The sequence below is a fragment of the Emys orbicularis genome, chromosome 2 (genome assembly GCF_028017835.1).
Source record: "Emys orbicularis isolate rEmyOrb1 chromosome 2, rEmyOrb1.hap1, whole genome shotgun sequence".
Classification (NCBI taxonomy): Eukaryota; Metazoa; Chordata; order Testudines; family Emydidae; genus Emys; species Emys orbicularis.
In genome coordinates, this window is record NC_088684.1 from 199829124 (window position 1) to 199846942 (window position 17819).

The following is a 17819-nucleotide window of genomic DNA, read 5'->3' on the forward strand; positions in this document are numbered from 1 at the left end:
AACATCTTTGGAGCTGAAACTGTATCTCCCTTTTTGTCCCTAAATCTTTTCTGTGTTTCTATTAAGAGATTGTACGCACAACACAATTAAAACAGGATTCCAACCCTTCAGTATTTGAAACACTGGAGAGATTCAAAATGTCTTTCTTTAATTCAAGTTTGCAGATGAAACCTCATGTAGAGCATAACTGTTGATCTGAGGCGTTTGCAAGGTTTGTTTGGATAAGAAAACAAAAACTCAGCTGTTTACTGTAATCTCATCTGAACTACCAGAACTTCTTGGGTTTGCAAGATCAGCCAGGAAGTCTCACAAAAAAGGATGCCTCAAGAGATTTCCAGTACTTTCTGCTTCCGGCTGACAGTAACAATGGCTCTTCTAATAGTATTTATGCTTCTCATTTCAGATAGGGTGAGTGAGGAAAACATTGTTTCAACCACAACAAAGGTTCATTTTAAAGAGGCAGTGAAAATTGCTCATTAAAGAGGAGGATTAACAACCTGATATTTACTTGGGCTAGTGCCTCACTTCCCCCACTGTCCAATGGGGATAATACCCATGGCACCTGGACGGTGAGTCTTAATCAGTTAATGTTTTAGAAGAACTCAGGAACTACAGAAGTGCTCAGCATGGAGAAGTACTAAGTAGTACAAAGGTTTGGGTTGTTTTTAATTTTATATAGACCAGTCCACCTCCCCAGAGGTAACAAGTAAAAACTAATGCACAACAAGAGAGATTCAGCCTTTTCCCAATGCCATACTTGCTTCGCAATGCAATGACTCTCTCACAATTCACAATATTTAATAGTTCCCTACCCTTCCTCTCCTACAAACGTGATATAGAGTTTGTTCCGCTGAAGCTCCTTGCGTGAATAAGCCATCACCTGATTGAAGGTGCCTTCCAGCAAGTGATCACGCCGTATAATTAACCTGCAAAAGAACATAGTAATAAAGATCTTGTTAACCAACACTGCCTGAAACTCTTGAGAAGGGGAGTGAGAGATGCTATTATCAAATATACATAAAGGTAAACAGACGCTATTAAAGGGCCAGACGAAGCCCTGGAATAAGAGGATGCAATTCTATTGAAGTCTATGGAGTTATGCCTGCTTGTGCAAAGGCTGTTTTTGGCCTTTTATTGGTTCTTGTTTATTTGTTTAGTTAAGATTTACTCTATGACTGAAAGGTAGATTTCTCCTCTAAGTAATAGTTAGGTTCAAAATCTTGCTGTACCCCAAAGGCTCTCCATCGCATCTCCTACAGAAATTAGTTTTGCAGATGGGCCTCTGGCCTTTCTACCTTCCTGGTGTCAATTTTGATCTCACACTGGATTTACACCAGTGGACTTCCATGGCATTACTCCACAAGATACACTGGTGTAAGCAAGGGCAGAATCAGTCCTTACCTATATACACTAAATGGCCCCATTTACTCTCCAAAACATCTTTAATTAATAGCCCAGTTTTCAAAGATTACTTATGAGCTTGGTCCATTGTAAAAATATCCTCTATACAAGAAGTTCTTATTTTTCATATATAGTTGAAATGTAATGATACTTAGTCCTTTTGGAATGTTCTTCATGTCTGCCTTGGCAGGACTATGAAGGGGATAACCAATGGCTAGAGCTCCTCAGACAGTGCAAGAATAGTTTGATGATGACATTTGCCTAGAATAAATTGACTGGTTTTCAGATATTTTTTCCACAACACATGAGGTTTGGTATGAAGCCAGCCTGATGCATGAATTCAACCAGATGCCCAGGAAATACCTTAGAAGCATACAGTGCTTTAGCCAATTACTATAACTATCCATGGAAAATGGTGCAGAGAGGCAAGCCAGCTACCAGGCTGTTTGGAATGTGAACTCCACAACTGAGTGACAGAGAATTGCAGGGTCAGATCCCAAAAATATATTAACAAAATGAATGAAGAGCTAGTCTAACTAATATTTAGGTGCAATGGGGAATAGAAAGCAATTGATAGGACCTGATTTTCAGCAGTGCTGACTGAGCACCTGCACTGCCAGTTCAAATCAATGGGAGCTGTAGGTACTCAAGCCCACAATGTCTACAACAATCAGGGCCAAATTTTCATCCTGAGTTACACTGACATGTCAACTCAGAGTAAATCCAAAGGATTTGGAGTTACTTCAGAATTGTAATAGTGTATTGGCCCAATATCATTCACATTTGTCTAACATGTTATTTCTCTACCATTACTGGTATAGCTAGAAATACCAACATCTCCTTAAAATAGGTAGCGGAGGAGTGTAGGAACAAATGGATCCATGAGAAATAAAGCACCCCAGATATAACCCTCTTGTTGGCCAATTTTCTTGTTTACGTGTGTGTGTGTGTACACACACTTTTCCTGGATAAAATACATCATCTAATGTTTCATTCCTGACCCACGATAATGATGTATCTTCACATATATCCGATCAATCTCCTGATTCATTACTACAGTGACAAGACTAAGATGCATCGTGTTAAATTATTTTAATCATTTGACATAATACTCACTTAATTTTACCTGGACCTTGCCCATATCCTTTGGCTTCAAGTTTTCGATAGAAATTGCGTAACTTGGCTTCAAAGTCTCTCCTATATGGAGAGGGCGCTCTTGCGCTAGCTCGCTGTAATCCTAGAAGGGAAAAGAGCAAAGTCATAGAGTTTAAAAATCTTTTAAAGAGGGTCTTATTCATACACCTGGTGTTTTCAGTTACAACTTGCTAGAAAATATTATATGAACTTTTATTGGTACATGTAGAATTTCTGAGTGCTCATTATTTTCATGTTCCATTTGTCATTAATGCAGCCATCAGTTACTATAATTCTGTGGTTCCCAACACTTCTGGACAGCTGCATCATCTTACCAAGATGATGGTTGTGGTCCCTTTATGCTTCCTGAGCCTTCAATTCTCATTGACTTAAATGGAAAGTCAATGGGAGTTAGGTGTCTATATACTCTTGAAAATCTCTCTCCTCACCATCTTCCAGGAGATCTCATTATCTGGCAGGATTAAACCTTTGAATCCAAAGCAGCACTTCTAGGGGGCCCAGGCCTGGCTGGGAATTGGGTTTTTCTGGGTTAAACACCTTCTGTATATTAAAGACATTCAGCTATAAACACAGAAACCTTTGTGGAACAAGAGAGGATTTCTGTCAGCAAGAAGTCTTACATTTTCACATTAACAGTAGATTTTCAGCAATTTGGGACCTGTTTTGTTTTGAAGTCTGAATTCTGAAAGCAGCCGATTAGTTCTGTTGTGTAAATGAGCATCATAGCAATCAGTATTAGAGAATGGGATCCATGAAATCTCATTTCCCTGTCTCTTTAGAGGAGACAATGAAAACAAGTCCTTTTATGAGAAATTTGGCAGAAAAGCCTCCAGAAGAAGGAAACAATTTTACATTTAGTTGAAGCACAAAGTATCTGTGAAGACTCATTTGTAGCAACAGAAGGACATTACTATTTGACTCATGATAAAACAGAAAGGCACATTTAAATACCATTCAAGGAGAATCCCTGGTGAAGCTTCTCTTGTTCTGTCAGAATATTTTTTACACCACACTGGTTATTTTGGGTTGCTGCAACCAGTAGTATAGATGAACAAATAATACATTCACTCAAATCAATCATAGAATATCAGGGTTGGAAGGGACCTCAGGAGGTCATCTAGTCCAACCCCCTGCTCAAAGCAGGACCAATCCCCAGACAGATTTTTACCCCAGTTCCCTAAATGGCCCCCTCAGGAATTGAACTCACAACCCTGGATTTAGCAGGCCAATGCTCAAACCACCGAGCTATCCCTCCCCTGGCATATCATAGCATATTACCAGCTTTCCACAAAAAAGGTTAAAAGCCACTGCATGTCTCTCAACACATCAATGAGTGAGGATATTGGTCAAAAGTTTAAATCTCATGCAAACTGGAGATCTGCCCCTATTACACCAGTAGTCGGTACAGGTGCAAATCCCTGCTGAGGACATTAAAACCCACAATTTGCACTGAAGTTTATCCCTGCTTGAAATCAGTGAATCCAGAGGTAACAACAGCAAATTTTTCAAAGATCTCCCCTGTGTAGACAAGACGTCAGTGTTTTTTCCCAAAAATATTAAGACTGGTATTTGCAAAGTCATCAGGGCATTTGGCACCCAATTCCCATTAACTTTAATAGGAACTGGATGTCCAAATAGCTCAGGTGGCTTTGAAAATAGCCTACACTGATTTAAGATCATATTCCTGGGATGTCACTCAAAATGACCATCAAACCAGTTGCATGGTGGAGGTGCAGGCAAATTCAGTCTCCTTCTGAGTTAGGGTTGGGTGTTTTAGCTAAAGGGAGCCACCTGCTGCTCAATTTCCTTGGCATAGACAATATTTCAGAGATACACAGAACTTGGAAACAGTCTTCTACAAATGGATACCTTTCTGGAAAACATGCTTTAGTCAAACATAAGTTATGGGCCTCAATACAGGGTAACTGGGTGAAATTATCTAGCCTGTGACATGCAGGAGGTCAGACTAGATGATCTAATGGTCCTTCCTGGCCTTAAAATCTATGAATCTTGGGAGAAGGAGCAATCTTGGAAACACTGTCCGGTTGGATATTAAGTTTGGCCTACAGTTGTTTACTGGAGTTCTGAAAGCTTTGTCATACGTATGTGATTTGGACTTTGCTTTTCCCATCTAATATCCATATTCAAGAATGTACTTACATGTCAATAGATTAGACTCAGAACACAGAATCCCCTTCTCAGTCTAATCTCCCCTAACCATTTGGAAGCTGGGACCATATTTTCTTCTCCTTGGACAATCTCTGATTCCCACCATGCTGCTAGCATCAGTGTCCCATGAGACAAATGAAAGTGACAGCATTCTGTGTATTAACCAAACACTCCAGCAGAAAAATTGTCTGGGGCCAATTCTCAACTGGTATAAACTGTCACAGCTCCTTTGAGGTCAATGAGATGCAACAAATTACACCAGCTGAGACCCACCCCTCTGTGATTATCAGATGGAGAAGCACAACAAACACAAGAGCTTGTGTTGTTTTCCCTCCATTTACCTGGAGAGTTCTGAGGTGAGGAGCAGGGCGAACAGCGAGGAGAGAAGCTGTAGCCAGGGTGGAAGGCAGCCTGCAAGGGTATGTAGGACATAATATCCTCTTCAAAGAGGCTGCAAGGAAAAATGATAGAGACAGGCCCTGTTTACGCTCATTACACAGGAAGAAGCACAAGAATTCGGTACAGCAGAATTCTGTTATAAGGATCTGTTTGGGCAGCCCTTCATTTGATCATGACTTACAACATAATAATCAGTACCTACAGATGCATAAAACAGTGATCTTCCCAACCAGGCATGGTCTCAAGAAGCAAAGACTTCATTTTAGCATAACAAAGTGAGTTCCATTAGGCATTTTCATGCCAAGACAGTGCCAGATCGGATGGATGAGCCAAGGTTTGAGGCAATGGTAAAAGTAGCAACATCCAGTGGTCAAAAGCAAGAACAGGGGATACATATTGATACACAAATTGTTTCCCTTTTGACTATGATTTGTCTTGGTCATATATTTTGCAATAGCCACTGCATGGCGCTCTGACCATCTGCATCAAGGTATAGGTAGTGGGAGCAAGTCGTATACTTCTTGCATTAGATAGATTGGGCTGTGTAACTCCAATCAAAATCAAGTTGGGTGGCATGTGTTTTAGTGTAAACACAGGCCAACAGAGAAATGTAATCCTTCATTGTGTTGAGCCACATAAATTAAATTATCCTAGGCACTAAAGCGCTAATTTCATTAGCGCTCCAAAAGATGCTAAGACCCTGCCTACATTACTAAGGCGTTGCCTCCAATACATAGTAATGGTTGTTCACTCCACTGTAGCTCAGCTCAGCTCTTCCTTAATGTGAAATAGCCTCCTGGATAGCACTGCCAGTGGCATAATTGACATTCCTATAATCTGCATCTGACTGTTTTTCAGAGAGGTGTGAACCACATTTCTGCATTTCAAAATGCCACAGGAAAATTTAAAATGTCATTTCTAATCTGATCCTTAAAGCCAAAACCTTACCGTTCAGTGCAATCGGAGGGTAAAGTTCATTGTGCCAGTGGGGACTAGTTTCTGGAAAGTATGATTTGACACATATATTGTGGTTGAATTATTATGAAAACCAACTGGCTATCAGGACAAATGAATCCCTGTGTAATCATGATAGGGCCCTAGCAGAGATCAGCCTAGATTTAATAAATTCTGTCAATCACCTAAAATATGTCAAAAAAACATAGGGTGGAGACAGCTAACCAGCTTCTTGTGTACCATGAGTGACAAAGTTCTGTTTTTGTTCAAATTGATTACCTCAGTAGAATTACTAAATCTGCATCACAGGACAACTTTTCAAGCCCATGTGTACCCTCTGTCCGAATGTAATGGATCTTCTCCCTGGAAAATTAATGACAAAAGGGGGGAAAGAAATCTCATCATTGTCAAACCATAAGATAGGGATGGATTATTTTTTCCTCGCTGCTTCTTCAGTTCCTTTTTGCTCTTCTCACAAAGATAGCAAATAGAAATCCCTATTGCCTGAAAACATTTTTCAAATCTGAACAACCAAACCTATAAAACAACATTCTTTAAATCATACCAGCAGTCTGTCCCCAAAGCAGGAGTCACATTTTAGAGAGCAAGATGATTTCCTTATCCCTAGAGCTTATGTGTAACACTGCAGTTGACATCATTGACAGATGAAAGTTCGCCTCTGTGGAGGCTATACCTAATATACAACATTTTCTTAACAGAGTTGTATGTACGTCCTATACTTTACACGTTTCAGTCCCAGGTTGGCCTCATTCATGCCTTTCTGATTTCTATAATAAAACTTGTAGGACAATTATTTATTTTAAAATTAAAATAATTGCTACATATGAATTTACTGTTCATTAAAATTGCTTGATTGACAGCCCTGGGGACTGAAGTCCTATCTAGAAACCAAATGAGCCTGGCTCTGATCTTACTGACACTGTTATAAATAAAGAATAATTCTATGGAAGTCAATCAATGTAAAACTGCTGTGTGTAAGATCATATTGCCTCTATATAAATCTATGGTACGCCCACATCTTGAATACTACGTGCAAATATGGTCGCCCCATCTCAAAAAAGATATATTGGAATTGGAAAAGGTTCAGAAAAGGGCAACAAAAATGATTAGGTGTATGGAACAGCTGCCATATGAGGAGAGATTAATAAGACTGGGACTTTTCAGCTTGGAAAAGAGACGACTAAGGGGGGATATGATAAAGGCCTATAAAATCATGACTGGCGTGGAGAAAGTAAATAAGGAAGTGTTATTTACTCCTTCTCATAACACGAGAATTAGGGGTCACCAAATGAAATTAATAGGCAGCAGGTCTAAAACAAACAAAAGGAAGTATTTTTTCACAGAACACACAGTTAACCTGTGGAACTCCTTGCCAGAGGATGTTGTGAAGGCCAAGACTATAACAGGGTTCAAAAAAGAACTAGATAAATTCATGGAGGATAGGTCCATCAATGGCTATTAACCAGGATGGGCAGGGATGGTGTCCCTATCCTGTTTGCCGGAAGCTGGGAATGGGCGACAGGGGATGGATCACTTGATGATTACCTGTTCTGTTCATTCCTTCTGGGGCACCTGGCATTGGCCACTGTTGGAAGACAGGATACTGGGCTAGATGGACCTTTGATCTGACCCGTATGGCCATTCTTATGTTCTTATGCCTCAATGTAAATATAAAAGGACTACTTCAAGGAGAAAAAGAATAAATCATTCTTCATGACCATTTAATCCCCAGGGTCTCTGCTGGGAATACAAACTTGTGTGTAAATTAGTGCCAATAGGGGTGGTTGTTTGGGGCTCAGTCCTGCAATATGAAAAGCATTCTGTCACTGATCAAGCAATCTTTAAGCATGTGAGTGGTCCAGTGGGACATCATTCATTCCAATATTAAGTCAAATGGGACTACTCGTGCCTACAGCTAAACATGTGTTTGAATGCTTTGGCGCATTGGGGCCAGAATGCTAGGTGCCTTGCAGGATCAAGCTCTGTCTGAAATGGACACTTGTCAGCTGGGAACCTGTCTAAGATCACCAAGCCCATTCCACAAAAGTTGGTGAACGGCCATCTGATAGTAGCTTTGGGTCACTACTGACCTAAGGTGGAAACAAAGCAGTGACCTAGAGGTGAAAGGCTCAATATCCTGTTACAAATCTCATTACATATCCGCAAAGCTGTCTAGTCCCCATCATTAGTCAATGTTGTTCTCTGCTGAAAAAGAGATAAAAGCATTTCCTGTTCTCTAAGGGATAAGAACTCACATTACAGAAGTGAAAAAAGTCTAGAATAATTTGATGGCGATGATAAAAATTCTCAATTACAAAAATGTACATCTTAAATAGTGGAGGCATTTTTCATTCTCTCCCTCAATCTATTAGCATTACATTCTTCCTGGAGGCAGCTCTAATCCTTTACACCCAAAGAACTCTTTGTCTGATCTTCATAGGTAAATGATTAGTCATCAAGGCCAGCAAAACTCCCAGAGAGAAATCTCACCAGGAAAATGTGGATGTTCTGTTTTGTTACGCTGGTTACAGTGTGGCATTTATTGAATCCTTGGGCCAGATCCTCAACTAGTATAAATTGGCATCACTCCATAAAAGCCAATGGATAGAAGCTGATTTACACCAAATGAGGATCTAGCACCAAAACATGATCATTCTGATTCTTTTTTCTTTTTCATTTCACCCCTTTCATATAAGATGAAAGGAACAGGTGAAATACCTTGATGGCATCAAATGGTTTAATTACTTTGGAAAGAATTTTAAACACATTATTAAGTCCTCAGAGAAAAGAAGTGAAGACGGGAGTGCAATTTAGTAAATAATGTTCCTATGTTTCTGTAAAATATAGGGCTTCTCTCGCCATCGCACTACTGTTAGAGTTAAGAGTGAAATTCTGGTGCCATTGAAGTCAATGGGAATTTTGCCATTGTCTTCAATGGAGCCAGGATTTCACCCAAGACCTCTGAAGAATAAGATGGTAATTGTAAGCAGAGATATCTGATCTCTAGAGTTTTTGCCATTGAGGCATAAATATAGTGGCCATTGGGTTGTCAATGTGTGCCCACAGATACCACAGTTCTTCCCTATACTTGGGTACCTGTGGAAAATAACTATAACTATATGGACTCCATTAGCAAATGCTGACTCTTCAGTGGTGACCACTGTAACTCAGGCACCTCTTCATTTTTTACATCCTGCTAACAAGGATTTGACTCTTCTTCTAGAGAAAATATATCTGAAATGTAGAACATGAAACAAGGAGGCCAACAGGTGAACTATAAAAAGAGAACAAGGAAAAGAAGGGAATTAGAGGGTAGAGAAAACACTCTTCTGTTTCTTTAGAGAAGCACAAAGAATGACATGTGATGAATATGAACATGAAAAAGTTTTGCAATTGTTTTGTGTTTTTAATGAATAAAGCACCCACAAAATTACAAATATATCCAATGATTGTTAAAGTACAAATTATGGCTCCGCAATGCATAACTGTGCTTCCCTTCTTAGTGCCCGCATCCAGGAGTAACCCCATTCTCCATGAGTTCTCAAAGACAATTGCTAATGGTTCCAAGACTACTTCAGTTACTTCTTTAAGAATCCTACAGGGAACTTCATCCAGCCCTGCTGGCTTGAATACACCTAACTTATCTAAATATTCTTTTAACTATTCTTTCCCTATCATGGCTTGGTTCTTTCTCCCTTGTTGTTAATATTAATTGTGTTGAGTATCTGGTAAAAAAATAAGTCTTTTTGTAAAGACTGAAGCAAAGAGGCACTAAACGCCTTTTTGGTGCTGCCCATTCTCTAGCTCATTTAAGTTCATTCTTAAATGCTAAATGTATCTTTTGGTGTGCAGAGGTAGTATATGGCCAAGATCTTCCTGGGCACTTCACAGTTGGTGGATTATGGTTCTACATCCAGAATAACTGTCCATGAAAGGTTTATTACCTCAGAATTTCTCCAGCCTTCACTTTGTCCACCTGATCTCTATCCTGAATAAGATGGGGTCACTCCACCCTAAGATGGATGCTGCAGACCCTGAGCATGCTGAATATTGAGACAGGGTGAAAGTTCAGTTAATTGGCAAGAGCCAAGGAGAGCTAAGATGGCATCCTGGCAAAGAGCTAAGCAGGTGAAGAGGTCGGCAGAATCATAACTCTGAAGGAAACAGCAACAGTGAACATGTGCAGAGTGAAAGAGATGGGAGAAAGGTCAAGCAGACCCAGCCTGAACTAACTTGGGCCAGTTTGGAGATGTTTCTTCAGGTAGCTGAAGATGAGGTAATGTGTGTTAGAACAATACAAAAAAAGCTGTGCTGGCAGGCAGTTAGTCAGTCAGGAGCCGGTGAGGAAGGCAGTAATCGGGAGAAGTTGGATGAAGAGATTGGAAATCAAGGAGAAGAGCTACTGGAAGACAGCTTAGAGTTCTGAGGAGAGCTCTGATGAAGAAAAGCACTTACAAGAGCAAAGACAGCAGCTTCAGCAGCAGCCACAATATCAGCAACATTAAAACAAAATAACTAATGCACAAAGGACAGAGAAGCTGCTGGGAGTGAGCTGTGAACAGAGGAAGGGAGCTGTGACACTGCACCTCAGATTCTTCATAGTTGTATGATTGTGATACGATTATAACACAATTGTGATGTATCTGGTAAAAGATATGTCTTGTGAAGTGACATTGGAAAAGTTATGACTTGCTTAATATGATTATCCTATTTGTGTGCATGTATCATTTTTGTATCTGAAGTTATGAATATTGATCATGTATCTGTATTTCGAATGTAGTTACACCTGGGTGACACCCACTAGGCAAAATGCTTCCAGTCTAGACAGCTGGTTGTGAAGGGCCTATTCAGGGAAATGGGCCATTAGGGGAAACAATAGGCCTTAGGAGAAGCTTATCCCCCACCTGGTGAGCCTTCCTGGGAATGTTTCAGCCACCCTGTAAGTAATAGCTGCTATGACTCAGCAAGGCAAGCAAGGGCATGTGACCAGACCACATAACACTGAACTCCATTTTGGTACCTGTATTTTTCCACAAACTGGACTGGGAACTGAGTTTGGAACAAAGGGTTCCCGACATATGGAAAAGCAATATAAGGCGGGGAGTGACTTCATCTCAGGGCCTCTCTCCCCACCCAAGAGAACTCCTGGAAACACCTGAGGAACAAAGACTGAACTGGGGGAAGTGCTGGTCCCAGGCTATAAGGATTTCTAGCCTGTGTATGGACTTGGTGGAAACTCAGTCAGGGTGAGAAATTGCTAATTCAAATCCTAACTAGTATATTAGGGTAGTTTGTGTTTTTGATTATTTGGTAGGTAATTTGCTTTGATCTGTTTGCTATCACTTAAAATCTATCTTTCTGTAGTTAATAAACATGTTTTATGCTTTATCTTAACCAGTGTATTTTGAGTGAAGTGTCGGGGGGGGAAATCTCAGCTTGGTTAACACTAGCTTCTTGCGCATATCTTTCCCACATTGAGGGGAAGGCAAACTATATTAATGAGCTTACATTGTACAGATCCCTGAGCAGTGTAAAATGGTATAATTGTGGGTTTATACTCCAGCAGAGGTGCAAAGTGGGGGAGCTGGGAAATTGGCTGTATGTCCTTGAGTGGCTTAGGTAAAGCACTCAGGTAACTCAGTTGGGTGTGTGGTGCCACCTGCTGTCGTGTTGGGTGATAACAGGGTCTGGTGAGGCTGGCTGAATCTCCAACAAAGCAGTGTGAAAGAGGCCTGCCCAGCTGCAGGAGTTAGAGCCCACAGAGGTTCCCACAGCTCCCAGACTGCACCCTGGGGGTGACAACCCATCACAGGAGTTGACTGAGAATAAACTGCAACAGTAGCAGAGCTGAGCAGCAATAGTGACTAAAGAAGAATACCAAAGAATTTATAAAGTAAGCCTGCCAGTTTTTAAATATAATTTTTAGTGTTTGTAGTCTAGCACAGTATTATGTGTATGCTTGAAATGTGTGTGTTTTAATTGTATTTTACTTATGTAAAACTTAAAGTATAATTTAAAACCTGTGGTCAGAGATTTGTTACAAACTGGCCATTTGTAGCAAAGCACTTCTCTTAGAATCATTTAAACTATATGCTATTGTGGTTTGAATGTTTTTTTAATTTGCAATAAGGGACTGTGTCTTATTTAGAATTTTTAGATTACACTGTATTAGGGATTTTTAGTTACTTTAATAAAAAGATAGATATACTGCCTGTGTCAATCACTCTATTGGAAGGTTATAGCCGTGTCCTTTAGTGTTTCCTTAACAACCCCAGAAATTCATACCTCGTGAAGAACAGACTATGGGGCCGATAGGCAGATTATTATAGGGATATCCCAAAATACACTGTTTGGGGTAACAGGTTCACCTCAGGGCTGGGGACTCCTGCAGGCTCTAGGACCCTGTGAGATCGAAGGATCCCAGACCTCAAGCTACAGCCCAAGACAAGAAGTCTATACTGCAGTGAAACAGCCCCACAGCCTGAGCCCCACAAGCCCAAGTCAACTGGCATGGGCCAGCCATGGGTTTTTAATTGCAGTCTACACATATCCTTAGAGGATCCCATTTTGACTTTGGAGATGTGATTCATGCAAAGGGGGAGTGGCTGGACTGCCCTGTGTCCCACTGATCCCTGGGTGCTGTTCTGGGCTCCTGGGGGCCACTATCAGCTGCTGTCTGATATGTTGGTAGTTTATGACGGGGACCATCATAGTAAGAGCAGGTTCAAGATTGGGGCAATGCTGAGCTGCACTGTACACTCCTCATCCATAGTGAAGGACCTGGGTCTACACATTTATACTGTGCACAGAAAAGGTGAAATTTTCAAAGCACCTAAGTGACTTTGGAGCCTAGGTCCCACTGACTTCCCCACTGACCTTTTGTTCTCACTGCTATATATTAATGTGAATGACAAAACAGAGTTATTTGACAGTTGATTTTATAAGCATTATGGGGTCAATCCTGCTCCCCCCTTCTCCTCTGCTGTTGGTTAGAATTGAATATGAGAAGCCCATGCAAAGGAATCAACACTCCAAGATAGCTCATTGGATGTCCCTGTATCAGAGTTTGAATGGTAGGGCCAGGTAAGGCCAGAGGAGAAGTGGGAGTGAGGCCAGTGGATCCATTGCTGTACAGATCTACAGCCAGTGCCCTTACAGAGCACGTGGTGCAGAAGCATCAGCATCATGAATTGCTACTTCCTGGCTGCAGCAATGGCCATGGAGTGGTATAAGGAGAGGATTTCTTTCTTTCCAGGCCCCATGGAACACCCTATCTGCTGGATCCAAAGCGAGCAGGGGACAGGATTAAAGAGACTGTTCATAGTAACTTGGAACAGATCAATACCTGAGTGCATGGTTCCTGGCCAAGCTTGGCTGACGCTCCTGCAGCATCTCAAAAATGTTTGGTTGGCGTAGAAATGCAACAATCTTGTCATTGTAAGCTGGAATAGATAAAGACCACAGAGGCTTTTCTTTACTCTAGCAGCAAGTGACACTTTTGGAGATGATGACAACTGTGCTACTGAAAATTACTTGTCAAATCGTGATAATACAGCATACAGAATAAAGCACACAGTAATACAATGTGATCACCATCGATATAATATTCCCTGGCTCCTCATTAAGGAAGAGTTGGTAGAGAGCTAGATAAGGGATAGGATAGTTGAATGTTCCCGAGGAGCCCCTCTAGAAAGAAAAAATAGAAGGCCCTACTTACCCAGAGGTAATGTCTCATGATGGTGCTGGTTTCGAATAGCTGTTACTAGGCTGTTGCCTGGTCTGGTCAACAGAGAAACGCCTCTATTCCGGGAGACTTCCGATGCCTAGGATGAAAGAAGGAAAGAAAGAAATGTTGTAACAAGACTTTAAGCTACAACTTTTATTATGTCTTTTTACTTCTGTGACTTTAATCTGAGTCATGAGATTGACTGATTCAGTTTAGGGAACAATTTTTTTTTTTTTTTTTACTGTTATTGGACAGAGTTTTCAACATCATATTCTAAAGCTGTGATATACGCTGCATAGTCCCAGTCTAGAGAAATTACACATGGAATCAACAACATGCATATTAATACCATAGAAATAAAGTAAGCACAAGTTTTCATGAAAAAGGAATGGCTTTGCACTCTGATGGTCAAATTTTTGTTCAGCTTCAAAGAGGCATATAATTCTGGGTTTGCAAATGTATACACACTATGTCCTTGTCTATACTATACAATTTTGCCTCTTTTGCTATGCCAGCATAGTTAGAGCAGCAATTCCTCCCTTCCCCATTGTTGATGCAGTTATACTGGTAAATATGTGCTCATAGAGGTGTATAACTTATTCCAGTCCGACAAAGCAATATAAACTACCAGTGCCTCATAAAGTGCCTTATATCAGTATAGCTGCATCTTTTGTAGGCATAACAGTATTAGTAAAAAGTCACATCCCTAATTAACCTCATTATGCAAATCAAATTTTTAAGTGTAGAGCAGGCCTTTGCATTCAATTATTACATTTGCATATGCAAATACCACATACATGTAGAAACAGGTGTTTGTGCAATTTTTTGAGTAAAAAAATTAAGGACACTTTTCTTTAATTTGGTTCTAAAATATTCATTTGGCATACTGGGGTGGAAATTATTGTTGTAATAACATGAGGAAAAGACATATCAGAACAGAAAGGGGTAATATTCTCCCAGAAGTGAATGTGAGTAACTTACATGAATATATGTAAGAGGAATGCGTATGCACTGCTTCTGTTTATCCAAAGTGTGGATAAACAGAAGCAGTACGTGTCCAACACTGTCCCTGGTTTGGGCCTTGTCTACATCAGGAAAATGACCCACTGTTGACAGTGATTGTCAGCTATGCTTTGCCCTGGATTTTTTCCAACTGTTGAAAAAAGCTGCCAGCATAGACAAGCTGATAACAAACACTGCCATCAAAAGCATGACTGAGGACATATTTCACAAAATTTCAATCATATTTTCTGCAGTGGTGTTGAAAATGGTTTTGGTTTGTCCATACTGGCAGCCAAACAGTTTCCAACACCAGTTTGAAAGGTGTGAGGGGAGGAGGAGCCATTCCCTGCTCTGCCACAGACTTCCTGTGTGACCTTGGGCAAGTCACCTACGGCCAAGTATACAAAGGTATTTAGGTTCCTAAAGATGCAGATAGATGCCTAGTGGGATTTAAAAGAAAGCACCTAGACAAGTTAGGCACTGAACTCCCACTGACTTCAATGGGAGTGAGGAACCTGCTTAGGTTCTTTTGTAAATTCCATTAGACACCTATCTGCACTTTCAGGAGCATAAACACCTTTGTAAATCTGGTTCTTACGGTTTGTCTACACAAGGACATTCACGAAAATTAATCCAAATTAATTAAAGGTGTGAATTTAAACTGCACTAAAGCCCTGTATGAACACCCTTATTCAGAATTAAAGTGGTCTTAATTTGGCTTATTTTAATTCACTTCTAATGTAAACCAAATTAAGGCCACTTTAATTCTGAATTAAAGTACTAATATAGGGGTTTAATGCAATTTAACTAATCCACTTTAAATTCACATAGTTAGTTAATTTGGATTAATTTTTGAGTGTTCCTGTGTAGACAAGTCCTCAGTCTCTCTGCATCTCAGTTCCCCATCTGTAAAATAGGAATAATAGTACTTCTGTACATCACAGGGATGTTGTGAGGATAAATATATTAAGGTTTGGGGGAGGTGCTCAGATAGTGAAGATAACATAAGTATTGACAGACTGCTGACAAATATTAGAGGAGATAGGGCTTACTCCCTGAACAAATGTATAAACCTCTGCCATAAAAAATAATAAAAAAAGAGAGAAAATAGAATGGAGCCTGAATCGTCTCTCACTTACATGTGTGTTAATCCAAAGTAACTCTATCCTGAAGCTTACATTGATAACAAATCAGTGTGAGAGAAATCAGCATCAGGCCAAAGATGCATGAAAACACCAATTCCCAAAATGCTGAGGTGATAGTTGCTTATTTAATATTCAACAAATTGTAGTGCTTGGCAATAACTTCAGAAAGAAATTGCCCATATTCCAGTATTTTAGATTCTTAGCTTTGAATCCAAGCTCTGGACAATGCCAATCAGATTTCAGTATTACTGCCAAATATCAGGTCTTCCAAGTGGCTATATATGAAAACAGATTAGCTAAATGTGACTAACAAGTCACATATAAAACATAGGTAGCGAGCATTAGACAATATGTATGTTAAACAAGAAAAAAACCTTGGCACTAATTCAACACACTAATTAAATGTATTGTAATTGAAAGCACAACACTGCTGCTACAGCATATTGTAAATTTTTTTCAAGACAAGTTTATTACTTAGCTCTGCAGGAAGTCATCTAGGGTGTAATTACATTAAGCAACAACTAATCTTGTGGGGGATTGTTGCTATTTTAAACATTTATTGGGTCAATGATTTTGGAAAGCTGCATAGGGGTAATGAAAAGTTTGGCTGTAAGAATGGCCACCTCTCATCATAAACAACTTTATCTAACCCTACAGTTGTTCTGAAGACACAGGGAGATGCAATGTACTATTTCTGCCTTCATTGTCCTGTTCCTCAGGAGCTAACAAGTTTTGTTAAAGTTATTTTCATGCATTTATAGGACAATTTCCTTCCTTTGTGCCCATGCTTTGCTAACTCTTCTTCCTAGTCCCTTTGCCTCTTTCTCCCTCTCACGCCTCACCACCATGTCTTTTCCTCACCAGCCTGTGCCTGTAACAGCCTTACTGAGCCAGTCCTCGTCTTGATATCCCCTCTCATAATTCACTTCCTCTTATTAGCTTTCCACTGCTTTGCTCCAGCCCACGTACCTGATCCTATTCTCCCAAACCAGAAAGAGATGAAGGGGATGTACATGTGGGTGGGGAGGAATGGAAAAAATGACTTAAAAGGAAACAAAACACTGTAGAGAAAACAAGTAATACAAGACAAATAAAATTAAGAATTAGAACTAACCAGATACACATGCAACCTTACAGAATAAATCATCCAATTGTGTAAATTGTACTCCTCTTCTTCTCCCATTGTTATCACTTAGCCATCACTGGTTGGGCTTTGCCATGTTTGGGCCTTGACATTACACTTACACATTATGCAGTTTTACTCTCACAAGTGGTCCCATTTGATCTGTAGCTATGACTAGATAGCAGAAAAATTCGAAGTAATCTAATTAGCTTTCCTCTTCTCTTTTCTCTATTCTCCCTCTTTCTGTCTTTAGCCATATATAGGACAATTAATAGCTCCAATTAATCATTTAATTACAATAGTGTTGTCTGTCCTGACTTTCTAATTGAATCAATTAACTCAGATTATCAGATTATTTTCCAGTGTTTTAAAAAGTGACAGTGCTAATGATTTAGCATCCTGACTCATCTAGTGCTGGACAATTTGACTGATTTATACACCTTAAACAGCCTTGCGTTTCCCCTTGTAGATTGCAACCAGATAGCTGAGAACTCCTTCAGTGCCCAAATCCACCATAGCAGCTTCTCTTCTTTCTTCTTTGGACTCTGCATTTGTGATTTATTGCAGTCATCGCTAGAAATGTGCATCTGCTGCCCATTTGAGTTCTGCCATCTGTCCATCACTGTTTGAGGTGGTGAAAATGCAAAATCCATCTACTCCCTCTGGTGCCTCTCCACCATGGGTGGCCACTGGTTTCGGCTCAAATTCCTACCTGTTGTTTTTA

At 40.1% G+C, this 17819-nt stretch overlaps 1 protein-coding gene across 1 annotated transcript in view; it reads right to left on the reverse strand.

Annotated features, from left to right (window-relative positions):
- Positions 1-17819, reverse strand: part of HECW1 (HECT, C2 and WW domain containing E3 ubiquitin protein ligase 1) — a 283590-nt gene that overhangs the window by 52182 nt on the left and 213589 nt on the right. Inside the window, exons 15-20 of the mRNA XM_065398899.1 lie at positions 13817-13922; positions 13445-13541; positions 6358-6441; positions 5067-5176; positions 2518-2638; positions 813-926 (exon numbers count right to left, since the gene is read on the reverse strand). Coding sequence (XP_065254971.1) covers positions 813-926; positions 2518-2638; positions 5067-5176; positions 6358-6441; positions 13445-13541; positions 13817-13922 — 632 coding nt within the window. The remainder of the gene's footprint in view (positions 1-812; positions 927-2517; positions 2639-5066; positions 5177-6357; positions 6442-13444; positions 13542-13816; positions 13923-17819) is intronic.